Below are 27,200 nucleotides of genomic sequence, written 5' to 3' on the forward strand. Positions count from 1 at the left end.
TTCGAGACCGGCCTGAGCAAGAGCGAGACCCTGTCTCTACTAAAAACAATAGAAAGAAATTAGCTGGACAACTAAAAATGTATACATAAAAAATTAGCCGGCCATGGTGGTGCATACCTGTAGTCCCAGCTACTCACTCGGGAGGCTGAGGCAGGAGGATCGCTTAAGCCCAGGAGTCTGAGGTTGCAGTGAGCGAGGCTGACGCCACAGCACTCTAGCCAGAGCAACAGAGCGAGACTCTGTCTCAACAACAACAACAAAATCTCATGGAAGAACAACTGGCCTGGCAGAGATGGGGTTCACATCCCTGGGCCAGTCAATGGTCAGAGAAATGGGGATCTGTGGTCTGCCAGGTGCAGGTCACATGCCACACCTGTGTCCTGTGATAGACATCTCGGTAAAGCCACCTACTCAGGGAAACCTTAGAGAAAGGAGGTGCTGCACCCACGGAGGAGGGGACACTAGGTTAAAACACAAACACTCCAGATAGAGGCTACCTCCTCCATCCTGCAAAGCCTAAGTACAAAGCAAACCACTGGCCCTGAGGGTCTGTCAATTCGATATTTCCCCCACCCGAGCAGCCTTTTTTTTTTTTCTAGGCTTTTAGAAGACAGAACTGAAAATGACCCCTTCTATTAAGACTTAAAACTTCTGTTCTTTCCTAAAGTGGGTTTTGTGCATGATTCCCTTTGAAAAGGAACGCATCTAACCACCCTCTAGGATATTTCTTCCTGATTACGATTTACATAGAGATTGCAAAAGCAAGAAACAGCTACACGTGTAGGTAGCAGAACAAAAGAAAAATTGCTTCCAAGATAATCTTCCATCATGATATTGGTATTAGCGTTATTAGTATTCCGAGAAGAGGTGGGAGTTAGTAATTTTGTTTTGGTTTCCATATAATTAATGTGACATTGCAATTACACGTTGGCGTGTGTTACTTTTACTTCTGTGGCAAATCACGGTGACACAGGAGAGGGGTGGGGGACTGACGTGCACGTGCGAGTGTGTAAACACACACGCGTGGACTCAATTCTGCAAGGAGTCCACTATGGCCCATCTGTTAGCACGTGCACGTCCTCATGAAAGTCTGAACCTTATCAGCTCCTTCCTGCCACAGTAACATTCTCCGCCTGACCAATATTTTATTTTCCAAACACCTACGACGTTCTTGACACTATACCAGGCCCTGAGTGAGCACTGGTGAACCGAACGTACAAGAGAGTCAACCTTACATTGTAAGCAGCGCTTGTGTAGACAGAACAACTTGCGATCAATTTAATATCAGCTTAAATAACACATAATTAGAGGGGCAAGCCTCTGCAAACACGTTAAATAATGTATTCCCAACCAAACATTACTTTTGCATGATTTCTGTTCTGGATGGTGAAGTGGAAAAGTGGAAAACCCCTACCGGAGCTTACGCCTTAGCAGTGGGAAACAGATGATAGGTAAATGTACAAATAATATCAAGACATGGTGATGGGTGCTGTGAAGGAAAATACAGGGTGAGGATAATAGGGGATATATGATTTAGGTTAAGGCCAGCCTGAGAAGATGACAGTTGAGCTGAAAACGGAATGAAAAGTAGGCAGGAATTGTCTAGGCTTGGGGTGGAAAGAAAGCCTTCTATGTTAGGGCAGCAGCATGTGCAAAGGCCCTGAGGCAGAAGAGATTGTTGCCTGTGTCCTGAACAGAACGAGAGGAGTAAACTAGCTGAGGGTGAGGTCGAGGGGGTGGAGCCCTCTTGGCACTGGTAAGGGTGGTAGAAATACAGTAAACTTTGCAGATTTACCCACCGCTGCATGTGAAGGAGCAATCATTGGACCCCCCTTCTTGGCGGCTAGGAAATGCACAGCATGCCCGACCACTGGAAGTTCGGGCGGAAGGATAACAAGCACAGCCCCTTCAGGTCATCCGGGCCAGACAGCTCCCTTCTCCGCCATCCCCTTGCCAAGGGACCATCTTCCTCCACTGGAATCCTCCCAGCACCGCCTGCAAACAGAAGCCCTCGCCCGTGCAGGCCCTTGCTCAGCACGCAGCTTTCCCTCGCTGACCCCTTCGCCGGGGGTCAGGGGATTCTTCCTGACTCTTCTCCAACCTCACCTGTCCGAGTCTTACTCCCACTTTCAGCCCCCACTGAGACAGCACTTTCTCTGGGGAAGTCCTCGTCCGCCCCAGTCCCAGTTCCGTGTCCCTCCTTCGTTCCCAAGCTTCCTTCCCCATGTTTACTGTCATAACCACACTCATATTTTTTTTATTTCAATAGATCTAGAAGCTACAAGTATTTTTTGTTACATGGATGAATTGTATAATGCTGAAATCCGGGCTTTTACTGTACCCGTCACCAGAATGGTATACTCTGTACCCAGTAGGTCACTCTAATGTTGTTAGTTGTTGGCTCAACCTGTTTAGCCTCCTCTGGCCTGTAAGTTCCACTAGGACAGGGTCGTAACAGTCTTGCTCTGTCCTAAGTGCTGACACAGTAACAAGCACATAGTAGGTGTTCAGTAAATACTGAATGAATGGGATTTTAAGTTGATGTCATGAAAATCCACTCCCTCCCACTTCTATCTATTAATTCCAGGTCCTAGGAGCCTTCCAGAATGATTCTACTTGCTGTTTGGAATGAAGTTTTTCAGATATTTGGAGATCACAGATGTCCTAGTCATATTTTCTATTCTTGGTTTTTCCATGTTAGAACTTTAGATCATCAAGAGTTGGCAGGATTCTCCTACCCAGTCTAATTCTACCTTCTCATTCACAAATGTTCGTTGAGCACCAAGCACTTTCCAAAACAATAAGAACACTAAGAAAAATGAGATAAAGTCCCTACCCACCAAGAGCTCACAGGCCATTACAGATAAGGAAACTGAGGCAGGAACAGTAAAGGTATAGCTTTGGAATGACAAAGCTAATCAGTGTCAAAACTGCAACTCAAATTCAGATCTTTCCACCTTTCCACCTTACCTCCATCCAAAAAAGTGAGTCATCCAAAAATAATGTTTGCTTGGGGAATGCATTATTTAATGTATTTGCAGAGGCTTACCCTTCTAATGATGCATTATTTAAGCTAATATTAAATTTATAACAAGTTGTTTTGTCTGCACAAGCACTGATCCCGATGTAGCATTGAGTCTTCTTGTATGGGTGCTGGGGAGAGCTCATTTCTAAATCCCAGAGGACTGACCCAGAAAGGAAATGAAGATGTCATCTAGGCCAGGTTGCTCCTCTGGGGAGATATTAATAAATAACCAAACTCTCCAAGGCAGGCACTGCTGCTTTTATTTTATATTTTTTTATTAGAAGTAAACACATAAAGAGCCTTCCTGCTTTTAAACATCGCCAGCCATGGAGACTCTCATGACCTCCCTCGAAAATCATTTTTAGGTTTCCCGTACTCGAAGCCGAACGGGCAAAGGGTTCTTCTGCACGTCTAACTGAAATCTCTCCTGCTGCGTTCCAGTTCCATTTCCTGGAGGGGATCCAGCCCTGTGCAATTTCCTCCCTCATGTTTCTCGAATCACGGGCTCCCGTCATTGCCCCCAGAGCCGAGTTAGAGTCACCGGTTATAGGCCCAGCAGGGCCGTTTTGACGACAGCGTTTCCTTTTCTCCGGGTTTTTTACGAACCTCCTCGTGACAGGCGTATGCTTGGTGAGATCAAAACATTCTGGGGGGAAAATTCCACCGGGGAAACTGCTTCCCAAAGTCTGCCCTCTGCAAAAATAAAAAAATCATGCTAAATAGCTGAGTTTTATTAACTGGGGAAGCCAGGCTGAGGAAAATGCCCGATAATTAAAAATAATGGCTTCCTTACAAACACAAAATTGTATTAATTTAAAAATTGGTTTCTCTATCACTGAATTCCTACCGAGCCGACTGGGAAGGGAATTGTGCTGATCCTGGCGGTGAAAATAATTCAAAATAACTTTTATGTTCTCCAGGAAGCCTCAAGGTTAATTTAAATATTGCTAGACGGGTAATTTAATTTGGAATAAGAAAACAGTGTTGCTAAATTAAAGCCCCTACACCCTGAGCCTGGGGGCCGGGCTTGCCTGTCGGGCCCTCCGGTGGCTCCTACCCTGCAGCCAAAGGTAGCTCGTCTTTGTAAGCGGCCCCTCCTCATTAAAGACGTTCCATTGGATTACACAACCGGCCTGAACTCCTTGGCTCACCCTTCCGGTGAATTTATCAGATTTAATTATTAGAAGACTTGGGCATTGTAGTAGAAATTTCACATTTCAGAAGTTAACTCAAACCAATGCTATCGCAATAAGCCCCTTTCCCCGGGACATGGTAAATTTGCCAGTAAAAACCCACCCGAAATTATCCATGGCTAGTGGTCAGCACCTATTATGACTTGGGTTTTTGTTGTTGTTGTTGTTGTTGTTTTTGAGACAGAGTCTCACTCTGTTGCCCAGGCTAGAGTGCTGCGCCGTCAGCCTAGCTCACAGCAACCTCAGACTCCTGGGCTCAAGCGATCCTACTGCCTCAGCCTCCCGAGTGGCTGGGACTACAGGCGTGCCACCATGCCCGGCTAATTTTTTCTATATATATTAGTTGGCCAATTAATTTCTGTCTATTTATAGTAGAGACGGGGTCTTGCTCTTCCTCAGACTGGTTTCGAACTCCTGACCTCGAGCAATCCGCCTGCCTCAGCCTCCCCAGTAGCTGGGACTACAGGCATGCACCACCATGCCTGGCTAATTTTTTCTGTATATATGTTAGTTTGCCAATTAATTTCTTTCTATTTTTAGTAGAGATGGGGTCTCGCTCTTGCTCAGGCTGGTTTCAAACTCCTGACCTCGAGCAATTAGCCCGCCTCAGCCTCCCAGAGTGCTAGGATTACAGGCGTGAGCCACCACGCCCAGCCCCTAGGGAGCTTTTAAAAAGCAACAAGCCATGGGGGGCGGGTATATACATATATAATGAGTGAGATGTGCACCATCTGGGGGATGGTCATGCTGGAGACTCAGACTTGTGGGAGGAAGGGGGAAATGGGCATTTATTGAAACCTTAAAATCTGTACCCCCATAATATGCCGAAATAAAAAAAATTTAAAAAAAAGCAACGAGCCCCCTATTCCCGGAGGGGCTGAGTCAGCAGGTGCGGAGGTGGCTCAGCAGCCATCGGCTCGGATGGCTGAGAGACTTCAGAGCGAGACATCCCAGGTGGCTCAGGATTGCACACTTCATGGAGAGACCCGGGTCCAACACACCGGGTCTCAGAGGCGGCACAGGCTGGGGGTGAAGACAGCGAGCTCTGGGCTGGGATCCCGCTCTGCCCCTCACCATTCATGTAACCTCGAGCAGGTCATTGTAACCTGTCTGCCCCTCGTGTGCAAAGTGGGGGCGACAGCAGTGCTCGCCTGAGAGTGCTGCTGCGGCACTGAGACAAAACGGGCTGGCGTGGACACCAAGCCCGCCCGGGACACGTTGCTGTTGCTGTCGTCGTTCACCCTCGTATACCAGAGCAGGCGCCAAGCCTGGTGTTAGCGGAGATTTAATGGTCAATAATTAATAAATGGCCGGGCGTGGTGGCTCACACCTGTTGTCCTAGCACTCCGGAGGCCTAGGTAGGAGGATTGTTTGAGCTTAGGAGTTGGAGACCAGTCTGAGCAAGATTGAGACCCCTGTCTCTACTAAAAATAGAAAGAAATTAGCTGGACAACTAAAAATATATAGAAAAAAGTAGCGGGGCATGGTGGCGCATGCCTGTAAATCCCAGCTACTCAGGAGGCTGAGGCAGGAGGATCACTTGAGCCCAGGAGTTGGAGGTTGCTGTGAGCTAGGCTGATGCCACGGCACTCTAGCCCTGGCAACAGAGTGAGACTCTGTCTCAAAAAATAATAATAATAATAATAAATGCAACGGGCTACCTATGATATGAGCAAAGAGGAGCAAAAGGAAAAACAAGGAAGGAAAGGGAAGGAGGACGGGGAAGGACGGTGAGGGGTGGGAAGTAAGCAGGCATGGTGGGAAGCGAGGGGGCGCTGAAAATCCTTCCTGACTGTTGCCACATTCTTTATCCCACCTAATAAAGTGTCGTGAGAGGTCTTGAACGGAAATTCTGAAACACATAAGTTTGAGAGTCTTGGTGGCCGCCTGCAGATGTCCCAAACGAAGCAGCCCAATAGGGCCGAGCTGCTGTTTCCAGAGGACGCGATCTTTCCGATCTTTTCTGTGCTTTGCTCTGAAAATGATGACCAATCCCCAGTGATCCAGCATTAACTTTTGGACCTGTTAAAAAATAATCGGCCAGGCGCAGTGGCTCACGCCTGTAATCCTAGCACTCTGGGAGGCCAACGCGGGTGGATTGCTCGAGGTCAGGAGTTCAAAACCAGCCTGAGCCAGAACGAGACCCCTGTCTCTACTATAAATAGAAAGAAATTAATTGGCCAACTAATATATATAGAAAAAATTAGCCAGGCATGGTGGCTCGTGCCTGTAGTCCCAGCTACTCGGGAGGCTGAGGCAGGAGGATCGCTTGAGCCCAGGAGTTTGAGGTTGCTGTGAGCTAGGCTGACGCCACGGCACTCACTCTAGCCTGGGCAATAAAGGGAGACTCTGCCTGAAAAAAAAAATAAATAAATAATAATCCTACCACTCACCCTTTGCCTTCTTGGCTTTTCTTGCCAATGGCTGCAAGTTTCTTGATATGAATCTTAGAACGATGTTCTAATTGTTCTATCACAATTATTCTGTCCTCTTCTCTCTGGGATGATTCTATGGAAACAGCAGTGGTTTGGGGAGTCTGGTAGTCCTAGATTCAAATCTCACCTTTGCCATTTGTCTGGCTATGTGAACCCTCTGAGCTCAATTGCCCTTATATAAAATAATTTCTACCTACGTCATGAGAATTAAAATGGGATCAGGTATATAAAATACCTAGCATAGTATGTGTCAAAGTATTGGAGACTCGTATCCATTTAGATTAGATTCAACTGCTTATAACAGAGACAAGAAATAACAAGGACTTAAACAGGATATAGGCTTATTATTTTCTTATGTCCTGAAAGGAACCTAGAGGAAAGCAGTCCGTGGCTATATGAATAAACAGGGAAGATACCTAGGTCTAGAGGGATCTAGACTCTTTTTCTGTGGTTGAGCCATCATCCTGGAGGTTTCCATCCTTAGTCACCTCATGTTCACAGGGTGAGTGCTGGAGCTCCAGCCATCATGTATACATTCCACCTAGGAAAAGGAGGAAAGCAGGATGAACCAAAGGCTGCCTACCTCTCACCTGAGTCAGCTTCCTTTAAGGATATTTCCCAAAAGATCCAGCCAACGACTACCACTTACATCTTGGCCTCCCCTATCTCCAAAGAAAGCTACAAAATATAGTTCTTTACCTGGGCGCCAAGCAGTCCCCCAGAATGCAGGTGTCATGTGGTGTTAGAATTATTCCTGGGCTCCCCCCAAAAGCTGCAGCGTGGAGGCCTCAGGGGTATAGAAATGCTTCCCAGTCCCTCAGCACTGGACACATTTCAGAGCGTTGCATGAATGTACAACACAAAAAGCGGCAAAGCTAATTCAGTGTAATCGGTTGAATCGGTTCATCAGTTGAAGTCTGAATCAGACTTAAGTTCCAGGCCAACCCCGCTACTTCGTTGCTGTGTGACGCTGAGCAAGTTATATAACTTCTGTGTTTCAAGCTATTTGCACATTTTTCAAATGATCTTTTTGAGCATCAGCTCAGACGGTGGATGCGGAGTCCCTAATACAGTGCCCGTACGTATTAGCTTCAGCATATATTAAAGTTATCACTGCCATCGCCATCATCATCGGTACCCTATAGTGCTGTTACACGGTTAGGTTAAAGTGAAGAGATACAAGACATCTCTGAAGTCCCTTCCTCCCGCTGTTTACATCTTCCCTTGCCTTCAGCAGCTGCCCAAGGGACGTCTGGATGTGCAGTCAATTATGTTGTTAGAGTCTGGGCTGAGTCTGCCTCCTTCCAATCACCTCCTGCCGTCCAGCCAGGGCTGGCTGAGTCTCGGGAGTCCCTGTCCCTTGCCCCTAACCGGAGTCTAGTCTCCCAGCGCTGCCTTCTGGGACAGGCTTTCTTCTCTGATCAGATCAAATTCTAAATAAATATTGAATTATGTCTGATGTGCTCCACTATTCCTTCCAAATCTGAGTCAATCCCTTCTGCCCTTTGTTGGAACTCCCCAGCCCTGCTGAGGCCTCCCCACTGATGGCATGCATTTTGTTTTTTTGTTTTTTTGTGTTTTTTTTGAGACAGAGTCTCACTCTGTTGCCTGGGCTAGAGTGCTGTGGTGTCAGCCTAGCTCACAGCAGCCTCAAACTCCTGGGCTCAAGTGATCCTCCTGCCTCAGCCTCCCGAGTAGCTGGGACTACAGGCATGCGCCACCATGCCCGGCTAATTTTTTCTACATATTTTTAGTTGGCCAATTAATTTCTTTGTATTTTTAGTAGAGACAGGGTCTCGCTCTTGCTCAGGCTGGTTTCGAACTCCTGACCTTGAGCGATCCTCCCCTCTCGGCCTCCCAGAGTGCTAGGATTACAGGCGTGACCCAGCGCACCCGCCCAATGGCGTGCATTCTTGACAGTGGCAAGATCTGTCTCTAGATTTTAGATAAGGGTGCAGATACACAAATTCTCTCACCCCCAGAGTGGCCAGGCAGGGCAGTCAAACCCCAGGGTCCAGGACTGTTGCATGTGGCTGTTTAACTTGTCACTGCACAATTTTTCACCATTCACACTCTCTACAGTGTGATGACACCCTTTGTAATTGTGCAGTGCCCAGCCTACCTAACTGCCCACGGCAGCCATGCCCAAATGGGCCATGTCCAGCCACCAGCCGTCTCATTTCTGTATTCTAACACACCATACAAATATTACCCTTTTTTTATTTCAGCATATTAAGGGGGTACGAATGTTTAGGTTACATATATTACCCTTGCCCCACCCGAGTGAGAGCTTCAAGCGTGTCCATCCCCCAAAACATTACGTTTTCCTGTGTGTGCCATGATATTAAGGAGTTTAGAAAGCACGACTGGAAATCACTTCGGGGTTATTTGTTTTCCTTCCTCCAGTGCATGTTTATGTCCTGGCCATATGCCACCCTCGCCCTCCACAGACGATCGAGCCTGGTGGCATCTCTCAAACCAAGCCCATTATCTTTTCCCAGGTCCATGGGAGAAACCTCTTGTCCATCGACTATGACCGGAATATTCGGACAGAAAAGATCTACGACGATCACCGCAAGTTCACCCTGAGGATCATTTACGACCAGGTGGGCCGCCCCTTCCTCTGGCTCCCCAGCAGCGGGCTGGCGGCGGTCAACGTCTCCTACTTCTTCAACGGGCGCCTGGCCGGCCTGCAGCGCGGGGCCATGAGCGAGAGGACAGACATCGACAAGCAAGGCCGCATCGTGTCCCGCATGTTCGCCGACGGGAAGGTGTGGAGCTACTCCTACCTGGACAAGGTGCGTGCCCGCGCTGCCTGTCGGGGGCAGGGGCCGGGGAGGGGTGGCTCTCTGCTGTCCCCGCCACTCTGTGCAGACCGGCCAGCCGGGCCACTTCGCCATAAGACATTTTCACATCTTTGCTCCGACCCCACGAGGGCTCCCCCCCATACTCCTGCCCGAACGGGGAGGAAGAAAATCGGAAGGGAAATGTTATTCATAGCTCAGCACTATTACCATTAAGAAGGGGGGGGAAAGTGCTAGACACTCAGTAATGGCAAAAAGGACGGATTGTCTGATTTTATGCCAGAAAAAGAAAAAAATGCTGTTGAAGCAGGCAGAATCATCCCACTGGCAGCGGCTAATCATTACTTAGGAATTGGAAGTGCAGTGATTCATTTCTGCCTTGCCCTAAATTAAGCCATCAGGACAGGGAATTTTGCCTAAAACTCAGGAGCACAGAGCAACACCCTCCCACTTGGCCTATTGGCTGAAACAGCCAACAGATTCTCTCTACATAATTCCCCGGGTCTGAAAGTGCCAAAATCAGGTCTCTGTGCTGGAGAGAGGTCAGGGTGGAGTGGCAGTTAAAAAAGAAAAAAATGAAAGGTCCCTTTGGGCTCATGTCCAGACTTTTGAAGGCCACCCTGGTCACCTAGTCATTAGACAGGTCCTTGGTCAGCCCGGGCCTGTCACCTGCGCTGCCCTCCGCACGGACCCTTCCCCCCTGCCTCTCCTCATTGCAGTCGGAGCTTGCAGACAGAGTGTTTCCCTCCTGCACAAACGCCGAATCCTGAATAGTGCTCTCATCATGCCGTAAAATACTGGAATCTTTCAAAGCAAGCCCATTATGGTGGCTTGACCAGGGGAGGTGGCAATCTCCCACTTGCCTCCAGTGGAGGCCGCTTGTTTCTTTCCAAAGCATCAGTCACTCTGGGTTATTGCATCTTTGTGGTGGCTTTGAATGCAGGACGTGCTTTCTCTGTAGAGATAGTCAGGATGGCAAAAAACATAGCACGTGTGTCACAGCTCTCCCCTGCCGGGCCAGTGGCAGTCATTTGTACCCAGTCTCGGGACTCCTTGTCATTGAGCCTGGAGGCAAACTCCGCACCTCCCCCCATCGGCCCTCCAAGCCCTGGATACCCAAAGCATGGTGCTAGCAACATCGGGGTCGCCCAGGAGCTTGTGACAAATGCAGATGCCCAGGCCCTGCCCCAACCCCACTGAACCAGAGGCTGCCCGTGTATGAGACCCCTGGGTATGCTGAAGCACATTAAAGTTTGGGAAGCCGCGGTCTAGGCAACCACCGTGATCCATCAGAATTGGCGAGCCCGGCAAAATAAATCTATTTAATCTCTGGCCTGAGCTTGCCATCCTTCGTGGCTTTCGAGATGGCATTTGGCGGGATGGAATAAATTCTGTCCGTCTGAGTGCTTGGTCCCTGGGAGCCAACTCACGCGTCCCCCTCCCGCTTTCCTCCCCGCAGTCCATGGTCCTGCTGCTCCAGAGCCAGCGCCAGTACATATTCGAGTACGACTCCTCCGACCGCCTGCACGCCGTCACCATGCCCAGCGTGGCCCGGCACAGCATGTCCACGCACACCTCCGTGGGCTACATCCGCAACATCTACAACCCCCCCGAGAGCAACGCCTCCGTCATCTTCGACTACAGCGACGACGGCCGCATCCTGAAGACGTCCTTCCTGGGCACCGGGCGCCAGGTGTTCTACAAGTACGGGAAGCTCTCCAAGCTGTCGGAGATCGTGTACGACAGCACGGCCGTCACCTTCGGCTACGACGAGACCACCGGCGTGCTCAAGATGGTCAACCTCCAGAGCGGGGGCTTCTCCTGCACCATCCGGTACCGGAAGATCGGCCCCCTCGTGGACAAGCAGATCTACAGGTTCTCGGAGGAAGGCATGGTCAACGCCAGGTTCGACTACACCTACCACGACAACAGCTTCCGGATCGCCAGCATCAAGCCCGTCATCAGCGAGACGCCGCTGCCCGTGGACCTCTACCGCTACGACGAGATTTCCGGCAAGGTGGAGCACTTCGGCAAGTTCGGGGTCATCTACTACGACATCAACCAGATCATCACCACGGCCGTGATGACCCTCAGCAAGCACTTCGACACCCACGGGCGGATCAAGGAGGTGCAGTACGAGATGTTCCGGTCGCTGATGTACTGGATGACGGTGCAGTACGACAGCATGGGCAGGGTGATCAAGAGGGAGCTGAAGCTGGGGCCCTACGCCAACACCACCAAGTACACCTACGACTACGACGGGGACGGCCAGCTGCAGAGCGTGGCCGTCAACGACCGCCCCACCTGGCGCTACAGCTACGACCTCAACGGGAACCTCCACCTGCTGAACCCGGGCAACAACGTGCGCCTCATGCCCCTGCGCTACGACCTCCGGGATCGGATCACCAGGCTGGGCGACGTGCAGTACAAGATCGACGACGACGGCTACCTGTGCCAGCGCGGGGCCGACGTCTTCGAGTACAACTCCAAGGGGCTCCTCACCAGGGCCTACAACAAGGCGGGCGGCTGGAGCGTGCAGTACCGCTACGACGGCGTGGGGCGGCGCGCTTCCTACAAGACCAACCTGGGCCACCACCTGCAGTACTTCTACTCCGACCTGCACAACCCCACGCGCATCACCCACGTCTACAACCACTCCAACTCGGAGATCACCTCGCTGTACTACGACCTCCAGGGCCACCTCTTCGCCATGGAGAGCAGCAGCGGGGAGGAGTACTACGTCGCCTCGGACAACACGGGGACGCCGCTGGCCGTGTTCAGCATCAACGGCCTCATGATCAAACAGCTGCAGTACACGGCCTACGGGGAGATTTATTTCGACTCCAACCCGGACTTCCAGATGGTCATCGGCTTCCACGGGGGCCTCTACGACCCTCTGACCAAGCTGGTCCACTTCACCCAGCGTGACTACGACGTGCTGGCCGGCCGGTGGACCTCCCCGGACTACACCATGTGGAGGAACGTGGGCAAGGAGCCGGCCCCCTTCAACCTGTACATGTTCAAGAGCAACAATCCTCTCAGCAATGAGCTGGATTTGAAGAATTACGTGACAGGTGAGGACGTGGCTGCCACACGTGGGCAGTGGCTCCCTGTGGGGTGGGGGTCCCGGCAGACTGTGGGGAACCGGGAGGGAAGGCCTGACAGCTGGTGGCAGGAGGAGCCCAGGGAGCTGCAAAGGCAGGCAGTGCAGCTGGCAGCAAGCAGTGTCTAGAGAAGTGAGGGACGTCAGTGCACAGCGTCGCCAGGGCCGTTTGAAGACGTCCTGGCCGCTTGCAAGCCCGCTCCGTTGAAGTGACTTTGTAAGAGCCCTTCCTAGCCCAGCAGAGGAGAGCAGCCTAAGAAGCCCCAAACATGGGGCTCTGGTGTCAGAAATACCTGGTTCAAATTCTCTCTTTTCTATTTAGAAGCCAAAGGACCTTGGGCTAGTTGTCCAATCTCTCCAAACTGCAGTTTCCTTCTCTGTGAAAAGGCGCTGATAAAACCATCCCATAAGCCGGGCGCAGTGGCTCATGCCTGTAATCCTAGCACTCTAGGAGGCTGAGGCGGGCGGATTGCTCGAGGTCAGGAGTTCGAAACCAGCCTGAGCAAGAGCGAGACCCCGTCTCTACTATAAATAGAAAGAAATTAATTGGCCAACTAATATATATATAAAATTAGCCGGGCATGGTGGCGCATGCCTGTAGTCCCAGCTACTCGGGAGGCTGAGGCAGCAGGATTGCTTGAGCCCAGGAGTTTGAGGTTGCTGTGAGCTAGGCTGTCGCCATGGCACTCACTCTAGCCTGGGCAACAAGCGAGACTCTGTCTCAAAAAAAAAAAAAAATAGAACCATCCCATAGAGCGAGTGTGAGAAGGAAACGAGCTTACGCGGGTGCAGTCCGGTGTCCGGCAGAGCGTGGATATGCATGAGGCGGTGTCTGCCCGTGCTACTGCCACTGCCGGTGGAGCAATGAGCTAGTGTAGGCACTGAAATGACTGTGACCCAGTTTTTTACCTACAGAGGCTCACCTGGTGATAGACGGATACCAATACCCAATGACAATACAAAGCAGAATTAAGTCTGCTGCCACACAGGTGTCTGGTCGGTTATTTATAGAGTGGCACCCAGAACATGGGGATTCAGTGGCGAACAAGGCACACACCCTTCTCTCTCTTTTTTTTTTTTTTTTTTTTGAGACAGAGTCTCGCTTTGTTGCCCAGGCTAGAGTGAGTGCCATGGCGTCAGCCTAGCTCACAGCAACCTCAAACTCCTGGGCTCAAGCAATCCTGCTGCCTCAGCCTCCCAAGTAGCTGGGACTACAGGCATGTGCCACCATGCCCGGTACACCCTTCTCTTAAGCGTGTGTGTGTGTGTGTGTATGTGTGTGTGTATACGTGTGCATGTGTGTGTATAGATCAATTCAGATTTGCAAGATTTGATGCAATACAGAAGGGCCCGTGTGAAACTGGATCTAGAGATTTACTAGGATCTTGGTTGGCAAAAGTGAGCTCGAGCCTGAAAGAGGCTGTGAGCAAAAGCCAGAAGACAGAGGGAGTTTGGAGATGGGCGTAAGAGGAGGGGCCAGGGAGGTCAGATGGTCTTCTTCCCCATGATAAGTGAGAAATTGCTGAAATGAGGGTCCCTGTCCATCCATCCATCCATCCATTCACCCATTCAACAAACATTTATAGAGTATCTAACACGTACTAAATACTGGGGATTCTTGCAATGGGAAGCAAGATTTTCTGTGTCCTCAGGAAAGTAAGCAAGGAAATCAGGATAGATAGATGATAGATTATAGACGATAGGTAGATTGAGCCAGAGTGACCAGACCCCAAAGGGCCAACTTCCAGCAAGCAAGCCAGGACCACCTCACCTGTCCATGCACTGTATAGAGGAGCAATAATGGGGACCCTAAGACCAAAGCCCCCCAAGTTCCAGAAACCTCACAGCTCTTGGCCATTGGCCAGCCACAGAGGCATGAACGCTCAGATGACCCAGGGTCACTCGTGGATCCTGCAAGGCAGGAGAGGAGGCAGCAGCTACCTGGAGCTCAGTGCCGCCCTCAATGCGCCATGCTGCAGAAACAAACAGGCGACCTTAAAGATCAACTTGTCACCATGGGATGCTTCACTAAAGAGCTCCAGACCTTCTGAAGCTGAACCCAGCAGCCCACTCACAGGAGCAGCTGCCACCTTTCGAGCGCAGGGGCTGTGGCCACGTTAACGAGGCTACCATCTGTAAACCCTCCTCTCCTCCCCCTGCGTTTCCCCAGCAGGCCCTGCCAGGGCTTCCTCGCTTACCCCACGGCTTAGCGTGACTTTTGTCCCCGTTCACTGCAGTTTCAAATTAAAGTGCGTCTCAGAAAAGCGCACACACACATATAGTGTCAGGCAATGATAAGGGAACTGAAGATAAATAAGATAGGAGAAGGGCTTACAGAGGGACAGGAAGTGTCTCTTTTATTTAAGGTGTTCATGACGGCCTGTCTGAACAGGTGGCCCTGGCAAAGGGGAGGAGACAGTGCGACTGGGAGGCAGACCACGCCCACCGTAGCCACAGGAGGGACTCCTGCTCCAGGCAGAATGTCCTTCCCAGAGCCATGCGTGACACCGGTTACCTTAGGAATGAGTCGGCCAGAGGCAAATAGAGACCTGCAGAGTGGGCTGAACAGACCCCCCCGCTGCCCAGGCCCGTGCAAAGCCCCTCACAAGGCACTGCCAACCTCACTCACCCCTCACCAGCTACCTTCCTGCTTCCCTGGAAAAGGCAAAATATATATAAATGGGAATCGAATCAAGTTGAACCACATCCAACAAAATTGGATCTAGAAACCATTAGAAAGAGTCTGCCATATGGGTGGTGTCGGAGAAGCGGCGTGCGTGGGTGGGTGTCCCCGGTCCCAGTGAGGGCAGGGGCCCCGGGGGGCGGAGGGGCCAAACCGGGCACCACCCACGCCCGCTGCCTGTCGGGCACGCGGCGACCCTCGGGGAGTGGATCCGAGCCGAGAGCACCGCTTCATCCTCCGCTGTTCCCACGTTGGCTCATCTGCAAGCCCCATCTAAATTAGTCTTAATTTGCCACTTAGGAGACTAGCAGAGTGGTTGAACTTGCTGCTCACAATTTAAGCAGAAGAGGTAATTAAGATGTAGTCGAGGGGAACACACAGAACAGAACCTTCTCTCTGCGGTATCCAAAAGAAGCAAGAGAATGGTGGCTGTTTGGAAACAGAGCCCTCTGGATGCAGGAGGCAGCTCCTGACGCGGGAGAGAGTTCTGTTTGCACCCAAGAATGCGGACACGAAGGAAAGCAGTGCCGGGCACCCACTGCGCAGGCGCAGACACACCTGGGGAGGGCACCAGTGTGGCTGCAGGGGTGGGTGGAGGGAGCAAGCAGTGGCTCCTTCCCCAGCCAGGGCTCCAGAGCAGGGCCATTTTCAACAATTTTTATTTATTTATTTTTTTTTTATTAGACAGAGTCTCACTCTGTTGCCCCAGCTAGAGTGTCGTGGCATCAGCCTAGCTCACAGCAACCTCCAACTCCTAGGCTCAAGCGATCCTCCTGCCTCAGCCTCCCAAGTAGCTGGGACTACAGGCATGTGTCACCATGCCTGGCTAATTTTTTTCTATATATTTTAGTTGGCCAATTAATTTCTTTCTATTTTTAGTAGAGATGGAGGTCTCGCTCTTGCTCAGGCTGGTTTCAAACTCCTGACCTTGAGCAATCCTCCCGCCTCAGCCTCCCAGAGTGCTAGGATTACAGGCGTGAGCCACCACGCCCAGACAACAATTTTTTTTTTTTTTTTTGAGACAGAGTCTCACTTTGTCGCCCAGGCTAGAGTGAGTGCCGTGGCGTCAGCCTGGCTCACAGCAACCTCAATCTCCGGGGCTCAGCAATCCTACTGCCTCAGCCTCCCGAGTAGCTGGGACTACAGGCATGTGCCACCATGCCCGGCTAATTTTTTGTATATATATTTTTAGTTGGTCAATTAATTTATTTCTATTTTTGGTAGAGATGGGGTCTCGCTCAGGCTGGTTTCGAACTCCTGACCTTGAGCAATCCGCCCGCCTCGGCCTCCCAAAGTGCTAGGATTACAGGCGTGAGCCACCACACCCTGCAACAATTATTTTTTTAAGGTATTATATTGATGGTTGATACAGCTGTGGTGAGAAGATATGAGAGGAATGGTATAAGAGAAAGACCGGGAGACAGGCTCCCTCCCAATAACCTGCAGCACTCCAGACTTTTCCAATTTTAGCATCCCAGGAAACGCCTCAGTCTTGAACACACTGGGACAGACACCCAGCCCCGGACTCTGCCCTGTCCTCAGGCCAGTCCCCTCTGGTGTGACCACCTGGGTTCATCTCCAAACACCAGTCCTGGCCTTGCTAATCTCTTGCTGTGTGACTTGGACAAACGTCCTAACCTTTCTGGGCCGCGTGGTTTCTTCATCTGCAAAATGCTGATACTAGTAGCACTCCCCTCGTGAGGCTGTGCAAATTAAATGATCACAGCGTGCACAGTGCCTAGCACGGAGTGAAGGCTGATAAATGCCATTTGTTATGTATAAGCACCTACGGACGCAGAGACAGGGAGTTTATAGATCAAGGGTCCTCAAACGTTTTAAACAGGGGGCCAGTTCACTGTCCCTCAGACCGCTGGAGGGCCGGACTATAGTTTTAAAAAAAACTATGAACAAATTCCTATGCACACTGCACATATCTTATTTTGGAGTAAAAAAACAAACGGGCAGGCCGGGCGCGGTGGCTCACGCCTGTAATCCTAGCACTCTGGGAGGCCGAGGCGGGCGGATTGCTCGAGGTCAGGAGTTCGAAACCAGCTCTGAGCAAGAGCGAGACCCCCGTCTCTACTATAAATAGAAAGAAATTAATTGGCCAACTAATATATATAGAAAAAAATTAGCTGGGCATGCTGGCACATGCCTGTAGTCCCAGCTACTCGAGAGGCTGAGGCAGGAGGATTGCTCGAGCCCAGGAGTGTGAGGTTGCTGTGAGCTAGGCTGACACCATGGTACTCACTCTAGCCTGGGCAACAAAGCAAGACTCTGTCTCAAAAAAAAAAAAAATTAAAATTAAATAAAATATGGGCAAAAACACGCACAGGTGGCCTGAGGGCCGTAGTTTGAGGACGCCTGCTATAGGTGAAGAGTGGGAAGGGCCTTCCTGGGGAATGTGGGGGGGGGGTCTCCAGATTCACCTTGAAATAGACTCAGACTCTGCTTTGAGTGGCTTTGCTTTAGCAAACCGGAAACCCAGACAAAATTTGCACTAAGTGAACCTCCTAGACGTAGCCTGTGATGACCCGTAATGTTCCCCCATCTCTTCCTCCCTGCGGGTCTCTGGGCTTGCAAACCCCAGCACACCTTAGCGTGGAGTCTGATTCCGTGGAGTCTGATTCCTCTAAGTGAGGAGGAAGGCACCACCTCCTCCTCTTGTCATCCTCTTCTCGTATTTACACTTCACACCTGAAGATGCTGCTTTGGGAGGATAATCACACGCTGTGAAGAACGTGAGAAAAGAGAGTAATGAGCGATTAGGCGGGGCCATCGCCAGCTCCTGCCTACAGGACTCCCGCCACAGCCTGTCACCCGCCACAGCCTGTCACCCGGTGATACCAATTACTTCAAGGAGGCGGGGGCAGGGGCGGTCCCAGCAGCGCCTTCTGCAGAATGGAGGAGGGGTCCGGCCACTTGAGTCAACCTTCCAGAAGAGGTTGCGGCTCAGAAACTTTTTTTTTTTTTTTTGAGACAGAGTCTTGCTTTGTTGCCCAGGCTAGAGTGAGTGCCGTGGCGTCAGCCTAGCTCACAGCAACCTCAAACTCCTGGGCTCAAGCGATCCTCCTGCCTCAGCCTCCCTAGTAGCTGGGGTCTACAGGCATGCACCACCATGCCTGGCTAATTTTATCTATATATATTAGTTGGCCAATTAATTTCTTTCTATTTGTAGTAGAGATGGGGGTCTCACTCTTGCTCAGGCTGGTTTCGAACTCCTGACCTCGAGCAATCCACCCACCTCAGCCTCCCAGAGTGCTAGGATTACAGGCGTGAGGCACCATGCCCGGCCGAGGCTCAGAAACTTTAAAGAAGAGGAGGAAGGGGAGGGAGAGGATGAGGAACAAGAACAACAGCAAAGGCCGGGCGTGGTGGCTCACGCCTGTAATCCTAGCTCTCTGGGAGGCCGAGGCGGGCGGATTGCTCGAGGTCAGGAGTTCGAAACCAGCCTGAACAAGAGGGAGACCCCGTCTCTACTATAAAAATAGAAAGAAATTAATTGGCCAACTAATATATATATATATATGAAATTAGCTGGGCATGGTGGCACATGCCTGTAGTCCCAGCTACTCGGGAGGCTGAGGCAGGAGGATTGCTTGAGCCAGGAGATTGAGGTTGCTGTGAGCTAGGCTGACGCCATGGCACTCACTCTAGCCTAGGCAACAAAGCGAGACTCTGTCTCAAAAAAAAAAAAAAAAAAAAAGAACAACAGCAAGGACAAGGATGGAGCTGTCACTACTCATGGGAGCGACCATTACAATTCTGGGTCTCACAGGCAGGGGGTTCTCCACGTCACCTTTGCCTTCCCACGAGAGGATCCTGAGCTAGGGAGAGATTCTACAGGGACAAGTTGGGGACAGAGCGTCTTCTGAGGACAGGGACTTCCCTTGCTTTCCCTGGCATGGCCCACACCCCCCCACACATGTATCCCTGGCAAAACATGGGCGGGTTCATGTGTGTGCACACGAAGTATTCAATAACCCGGAAACACAGCCGGGGCAAGTTAGTCCCTTTTCAATGCTCTCTTAATTCTTCCAATCCAGTCAAGGAGAAAGTCTCCACTTGAGGCCCTCGTGTATTTAACACCTCATTAACACTTCTAATCTCCCTTTGCAACAGAGAGAGCAGGTCTAAGTCTCTCTCAGTAGCAGGTAACAAAAATCCTGCTCTAATTTAATTGCATGACTTTGTTTTCTTTGTTTTAATCTTACAGTTATTTTCTATTTACATCAAGCGAGCCTGCTTTGCCATTTATAGTAGTGATATAAAGTTTCTTTTTTTAAAACGGATCTACCTAAATGGAAAAGGCAAATTTATTATTCTCTTAATCAGCAAGTAAATAATAGGACAGGTGATACCTGCATATGGCCAAAAATAAAGAAAAATTATCATTTTACAGTGACAGGATAGGTGATACCTGCATATGGCCAAAAAATAAAGAAAAATTATCATTTCGCAGTGACCGTGAATACCCAAATTTGGGAAACTAATGCTCTGTACCACTGAGCACCCAGCTAGCACGTAGTAGGTGCTCTATAAATATATGGTCATGCTGGATGACCAGGCTTCTCTCTGCTTGATACTGACACACTTTTTAAGGTAATTACAAATCTGTGTTCTTAAATGACTCTTCAATGGGCTATTGCTAACGTGTGTTGATGCCAAGTCATTCAAGAAACTAGTCTGTGCCCGACAAAGATGGGTGGACCATGGACCCCAGATTCCTTCTCATTAGAGGGGTCTTGTCCACCTATATGTTTAGCAGCAAAGGCAACATGAAATCCTTCCCACCGGCCCCAGGGCAGGAGGTGGTCATACCCTTGCTTTTCAGAGCGTGTTCTTAGGCAAGTACAGGTAGATCCTCTGCCACATGAAGACAAGTTGGGGGAGGTTTGCCACGTATGTTCAGTGTTCATTCATTCATTCATTCATTCATTCTAAGGACACTTACGGAGCACCCATTTTGTGCCAATGCATTGTTGTAGGGCCTAGGGGAACATCAGTGAACAAAACAAGTTTTAAAAACCCCTGACCTGGTGGAAGTTTCCCTTTGGAGTGAGGGAGACGGACTGTAAACAATAAATATCACAAATACGCAGGTGATGCAGCATGCCAGAACGGGATTGCTGTTTGAGTGGGGGAAGAGCAAGGTTAGGGGACCAGGCATTGCTGAGGGTGGGGCAGGGGTGGCCTTCCTGGGGAGGCAGCATTTTAGCAGGGCTGGGGAGAGGAGAACGAGCAAGAGATGCCAAGGATATTTGGGGCAGAGCGCACCGGGCAGAGGGGGTTGCTAGCGCAGAGGCCGGGAGACAAGTGCACCCCACAGGGTCCAGGAATAGCACGGAGGTGGGAGCTGAGGTCAGAGAGGTCATGGAGAGGGCCCTTCTAGGCCACTGGAAGGACTTCGGCTTTTTCCTTGAGAGAACCAGGCAGTTTCGAGAGTGTGCTTAGCAGGGGAATGGCGTGGTCTGCTCCCTGCTCAGAGGTTCGTTCAGACTGCGTGCCGATCAGGTTCATGGGCAGAGCGGAAGCCTGGGAGCCGGTCACAAGTCCAGGCGAGTGTCAATGAACCAGTGGAAGTGGCAAGAAGAAAACACATATTCCGAATCTATTTTAAAAGTTAAAGTAAAGCATTTAGCCGTACGCCCCAGCAATTCCACACCTAGGTATATACACAGGAAAATTGAAAACAGGTTTTCAAACAAAACTTTATACATGAATGTTCAGAGCAGCATTATTCATAACAGTAAAAGAAGTGGAAACAGACCAGGCATGGTGGCTCCCGCCTATAATCTTAGCACTCTGGGAAGCCAGGAGTTTGAAACCAGCCTGAGCAAGAGCGAGACACCGTCTCTACTAAGAATAGAAAGAAATTAATTGGCCAACTAAAAATATATAGAAAAAATTAGCCGGGCATGGTGGCACATGACTATAGTCCTAGCTACTCGGGAGGCTGAGGCAGGAGGATCACTTGAGCCCAGGAGTTTGAGGTTGCTGTGAGCTAGGCTGATGCCATGGCACTCTAGTCCCGGGAACAGAGTAAGACTCTGACTCCAAAAAAAAAGTATGCATCAACTGATGAGTGGATAAACAAAATGTGCTCTATTCATACAGTGGAATATTATTGAGCCCTAAAAAGGTGTACAGTACTATTACATGCTACAACATGGATGAACCTGGTAAGCATTACGCTGAGTGAAAGAAACCAGGCACAAAGACCACATGTTGTGTGATCCCACTTTTATGACATGTCCAGAATCGGTAAATCCACAGAGATAGAAAGAAGTTTAGTGGTTGTCAGGGACGGCAGGAAGGAGGAATTCAGAGGGACTACTAATGGGTATGAGCTTTCTCTTGAGGATATCGAAAACGTTCTGGAATTAGTAGTGATGGTTGCACAATATTTCGAATATACTAGAAACCACTGCATTGTGCACTTAAAAATGTGAATTTTATGTTATGTGAATTTTACCTTAATCATGAAAAAAGGGAAGGATTTACTAATGGAGTCGATGTGGAGAATGAAAAAAAGAGTCAGGATGGTAGCTGGAAGGACGGAGTTGCCATTCCCCAAGATGGGAAGACCACGGGCGGAGCAGGTCTGGGGAGGAAGAGCAGGAGTTCAGATCTGGGCGTGTTGGATTTGAAATGGGATTAGATACGCAACCTCAGAGCTCAGGGAGAGGTCCGGGCTGGAGATCTAAATCATGGAGGCAGCACCAGCACGTAGGTGGCACCTGGGCTCTGAGGCTGGAGGAGATTGCCACGTGTGTGGGTGGAGACGGAGTGGAGAAGTGCACGGACTGAGTCTGGGCCTTCCAACACTAAGAGATCAGGGAGACGAGAAAGATCCACAAACAGACTCGAGGCAGCTACCAACGTGGGAGAAGGAAAGACGAAGAGACTGTGCTAGCCAGAAAGCCAAGAAAAAAAGAACGGCAGAAGTGTTCCACTCGTCAAATACTTCTTTTTTTTTTTTTTTTGAGACAGAGTCTCGCTTTGTTGCCCAGGCTAGAGTGAGTGCCGTGGCGTCAGCCTGGCTCACAGCAACCTCAAACTCCTGGGCTCAAGCTATCCTGCTGCCTCAGCCTCCCGAGTAGCTGGGACTACAGGCATGCGCCACCATGCCCGGCTAATTTTTTTCTATATATATATTAGTTGGCCAATTAATTTCTTTCTATTTATAGTAGAGATGGGGTCTCGCTCTTGCTCAGGCTGGTTTGGAACTCCTGACCTCGAGCAATCCACCCACCTCGGCCTCCCAAAGTGCTAGGATTACAGGCGTGAGCCACCGCGCCCGGCCAAAAAGATTTTTTTTGAGAGAGTCTCACTCTGTCACCTGCACTAAAGTGCGTTGCACCTGCATGCAGCTTATAGAAATCCCTTTCCATAGTGAGCCAGCCTCGGTGCAGCTCCCCCAGTGCCCTGCCTAGCGACAATCGTCCTCACTTACCCCTCCAGTTGGTCTCTGTAGCTTCTAGCTTCTAGCACATCACCTGGTCTATAACAGATGCTCCTTACTTGCCAAAGGAGAGAGTTTGTGTTTATTGGGCAATCCATGTTCCAGGCACTCTGAGAAGCTCTTTAAATGGATTTTCTCCTTTGATCTTCACAACAACCCAAGGAGACTGGTACAGTTATTATCCCGGTTTATATCTGAGGAACCCGAGGCTCAGAGAGGGGCAGGAACTTGCCGAAGGTCACACAGCCAGATGCATCTCACTCCAGCACGGGCCTTCTTAACCACTGCATGGTGGTTATCAACTGGGCCTGTTTAGAAGGACTTCCTAGGAGCCATGGAAAGCAGCTCTGGGTCTGGACCCAGGAGACATTCACGAGCTCTTGTCTGCCCCTCCTGTAGGACCCCGTGCCCAACCACCCATTTTATTTTGTTCTGTCTCCAAGATCCACTGCTGCTTTCTATCCATCGTGATTTCAGAAATCTTTATTTTTTGTTTCCACCATAGATGTGAAAAGCTGGCTTGTGATGTTTGGATTTCAGCTTAGCAACATAATTCCTGGCTTCCCGAGAGCCAAAATGTATTTCGTGCCTCCTCCTTATGAACTGTCGGAGAGTCAAGCAAGTGAGAATGGACAGGTAAGCAGAGGTTCCTGCCTCGAACCCAAGTCGTTGCCATCATTCCCTTTTGTGCACAGACCCGCATGGGAGCCAAGGGCATGCCAGTGAGGAAAACACTGGAGCTGGGTATAAAAGGTGCAGGAAACATTGAGACTTCCCAGGAAAGCGAATGACAGTGCTGTCACCTGTCTGGCGCAGCATCTACTTCTTCTCAACCTCAATTATTACCTTAATTGTGGTATCATTACCTGTTCAGCATATACCCTTGAGTCGCTCCTTGATTAACAACAGCACAGAGAAATCTAGCAGCAACCCACCATCTGCACTGCCTGTAAGATCATAACCCTTTTGGCTTTTATGGGACGTAATAAAACTGCGGTTTGCAGTTTCTGTCCCATTAAAGAACATTTTTATGCCCCACATAAAACCTCAGTGCTTTATGGCCCAAACGTATACAGATTGAGTTTTCAGAACATAATTTGTGCTTGGGTCTTTCCGTGATGACCGAGGGGTGGTCAGTTTCAATCTGGGTGCAGCTGAGACCTCTGCGACAATGGGCTGGGAGGGGCGGGCGCCAGCGTGCAGATAGGCCCCGCTGCAGAACCGGTGCTCCGCACTGTCTGAAAGGTCTCAGCTGCTCTGAATAATTGTCCAGATTGTCAAACTATAGAGAGGCAAGGAGGAGCTGCTGGGTAATTGAGAATGACACTCTCTCCGTCCGGCCCCTTGGGGACCACTCAGTGGCTGAATAGCCGTCATTTCCCTCATTTATCTAAGTGCCGTCACCTCCCCAACACAGCCTCTCCCATTATCCCAGCCTGTCCCCCCAACCGCCAATTGAGACAAGTTGTAATTTGCGAGTGGAGAACTCAAGGCCAAGGAGATAATGACGATTGCATCCCTCCGCGGAGCCAGGGCTAGGATCCAGAGCCACTGACTCAGAGCCGGGACACATTCCCTCTGGCCCTTAGAGCCCGGATCTCTTGGCCACCTAGTGCTTCTTAGACATCAATGGGCACACACAGCACCTCGGGTATCCTGTTAGCATGCAGCTTCTGACTCAGTGGTTCTGGAGCGCGGCCTGGGGTCCTGCTCTTCAAACAGGGCGGATCCCGGTGGGTCGCCCCCTGCTGGCCACACTGAGTAGCAAGGGCTTAGCCCGAGGAAGTTAATGAATAGGCAGGGCATTGGTCTCAGAGAAGTCTAGGTCACAGAGGTGGTGTTCACAGCTGTCCAGACGGACATCCTGCCCTTCAGACCAGGACGCCCCTGGGTCCGAAGGGTACAAGGCAGCTGCCAAAGCCTCCGAGCACCACGAGACCCTCTTCTCTGACAATGGCAAGGCGAGGTAAGCGGATGGGCCAGAGTGCCCGCACCAGCAAGGTGGCAAGCCTCTTTCACTGTCTTTGTAGTCTGTGGCACAGTTGCAAGGTGGACAGGCCCCACCATCAAAGCTCTGGTCACCAGCCAGCCGACCATAGTTCCGAAAGGTGGGACTCTACGATCTCACGTCTGTACGGACCCAGCGCTGGTTCCGGAGGGTGGGGGGGGGTGTCGCAAGCATTTCTCTGTCTTGCTCCTCTTGAATGCACAGCCCAGCCCACCCGCTCAGCTTTCTCTGTTTTCTTCCGCCCACAGCTGATCACAGGTGTCCAGCAGACAACAGAGAGACACAATCAGGCCTTCATGGCTCTGGAAGGGCAGGTGATCTCTAAAAAGCTCCACGCCAGCATCCGGGAGAAAGCAGGCCACTGGTTCGCCACCACCACGCCCATCATCGGCAAAGGCATCATGTTCGCCATCAAGGAAGGGCGGGTGACCACGGGCGTGTCCAGCATCGCCAGCGAGGACAGCCGCAAGGTGGCGTCCGTGCTGAACAACGCCTTCTACCTGGACAGGATGCACTACAGCATCGAGGGCAAGGACACGCACTACTTCGTGAAGATCGGCGCGGCCGAGGCCGACCTGGTCACCCTGGGCACCACCATCGGCCGCAAGGTGCTGGAGAGCGGGGTGAACGTGACCGTGTCGCAGCCCACGCTGCTGGTCAACGGCAGGACTCGAAGGTTCACGAACATTGAGTTCCAGTACTCCACGCTGCTCCTCAGCATCCGCTACGGCCTCACCCCCGACACCCTGGACGAAGAGAAGGCGCGAGTCCTGGACCAGGCGCGGCAGAGGGCGCTGGGCACCGCCTGGGCCAAGGAGCAGCAGAAAGCCAGGGACGGGCGGGAGGGCAGCCGCCTGTGGACTGAGGGCGAGAAGCAGCAGCTCCTGAGCACGGGCCGCGTGCAGGGCTACGAGGGCTACTACGTGCTGCCCGTGGAGCAGTACCCAGAGCTCGCAGACAGTAGCAGCAACATCCAGTTTTTAAGACAGAATGAGATGGGAAAGAGGTAACAAAATCATCTGCTGCCATCCCTGGTCTGGATGGCTCGGCAGGCGTAACTGTTCTCTCCTCTCCTAAGGAGACGACGATCTAACAGGGGCACTGAGGCTGGGCTGCTTCAGGGTACCCAGTGGCAAGAAAGCTCACATTTTTTGAGTTCCAATGCTACTGTCCAAGCTCAAAGTCCCTCATCCTGAAGCAGACTAAAGCCCGGCCGGAAAAAAAAAAAAAAAATTCGGAGGAAAACAAAACAAACGAATGAATGGACAAACACACGACACGTTCCAAGTTCCCCTAAAATATGACCCACTTGTTCTGGGTCTACCACGCAGAAAAGAGACGCGCGAAGTGTCCGAGAGGAACAAAAAGAACAACAACAATGAAAAAAAAAAAAAAAAACGAAAAGCAAACAACACAAACACATGGGACGGAAAAACAAAGCAATGAAGACAGACGGGAAGGCCTCATATCCAATTACCTTGCTCATTCACACGTGAGCGACACGCAGACATCCGGGAGGGCCGGCGTCACCAGACCAGCTGAGGACAACGATGATTCAGACTGTGCTCGTTGGACAAATACTTCAGACGTTTTCGTTTAAGCAAATACAGGTGCATTTAAAACACGACTTTGGGGGTGATTTGTGTGTAGCGCCTGGGTGGGGGGGGACATAAACGTGGAGGAGTGAGCACTGGAAATACTTTTTAAAGAAAAAAAAAAAAAGAAAAAAGCAAGAGGAAAAAAAAAAAAAAAGAAAGAAATTCTTATCCAAAATCAAACCGAAATAATACCGTCCAGCACTTAACTCTCAGGCCCCAACTAAGTCTGGCCTGAGCTAATTTATTGGAGCGCAGAGTGTAAAATTTAATTCAGAAGGGTGGCTATAATCACTACAGATAAATTTCATACTCTTTTGTCTTTGGAGATTCCATTGTGGACAGTAATACGCAGTTACAGGGTGTAGTCTGTTTAGATTCCGTAGTCCGTGGGTTAAGTCGCGGTAGAGGTGCAGCGTTGTGACACTCTTTTGCTAACAGGTACCACTTCCGATCACCCTGTACATACATAAAGCCGCAAGGCACAATCACTGTTTCAGATTTAAAATTATTAGTGTGTTTGTTTGGTCCAGAAACTGAGACAATCACATGACAGTCACCGCGAGGAGAGAAAAATTTAAAAAAAAAATAAATAAATAAAAACAAAAAAAACTTTAAAAATTTAAAAAACAAAAACAAAACAAAACAAAAAAAAAGTCTAATAAGAACTTTGGTACAGGAACTTTTTTGTAATATACATGTATGAATTGTTCATCGAGTTTTTATATTAATTTTAATTTGCTGCTAAGCAAAGACTAGGGACAGGCAAAGATAATTTATGGCAAAGTGTTTAAATTGTTTATACATAAATAAAGTCTCTAAAACTCCTGTGGACACTGGTGTTCTGTGGAAGTGCTTTGAGGTGAGGAAGAGGCAAGCCCTGCTGGAC

General features: G+C 50.2%; 1 protein-coding gene across 12 annotated transcripts in view; it reads left to right on the forward strand.

Moving 5' to 3' along the window:
- Nucleotides 1-26,476, forward strand: part of TENM2 (teneurin transmembrane protein 2) — a 1,195,335-nt gene extending 1,168,859 nt beyond the window's left edge. For all 12 annotated transcript variants that reach the window (XM_075996266.1, XM_075996267.1, XM_075996268.1 and 9 more), the window contains 4 exons: nucleotides 9,155-9,451; nucleotides 10,917-12,531; nucleotides 23,214-23,344; nucleotides 24,965-26,476. In XM_075996266.1, the coding sequence (XP_075852381.1) occupies nucleotides 9,155-9,451; nucleotides 10,917-12,531; nucleotides 23,214-23,344; nucleotides 24,965-25,726 (2,805 nt within the window). In that variant the 3' untranslated portion in view covers nucleotides 25,727-26,476. The remainder of the gene's footprint in view (nucleotides 1-9,154; nucleotides 9,452-10,916; nucleotides 12,532-23,213; nucleotides 23,345-24,964) is intronic.
- The last annotated feature ends 724 nt before the right edge of the window (nucleotides 26,477-27,200 follow it).

The sequence above is a fragment of the Microcebus murinus genome, chromosome 21, assembly GCF_040939455.1.
Source record: "Microcebus murinus isolate Inina chromosome 21, M.murinus_Inina_mat1.0, whole genome shotgun sequence".
NCBI lineage: Eukaryota > Metazoa > Chordata > Mammalia > Primates > Cheirogaleidae > Microcebus > Microcebus murinus.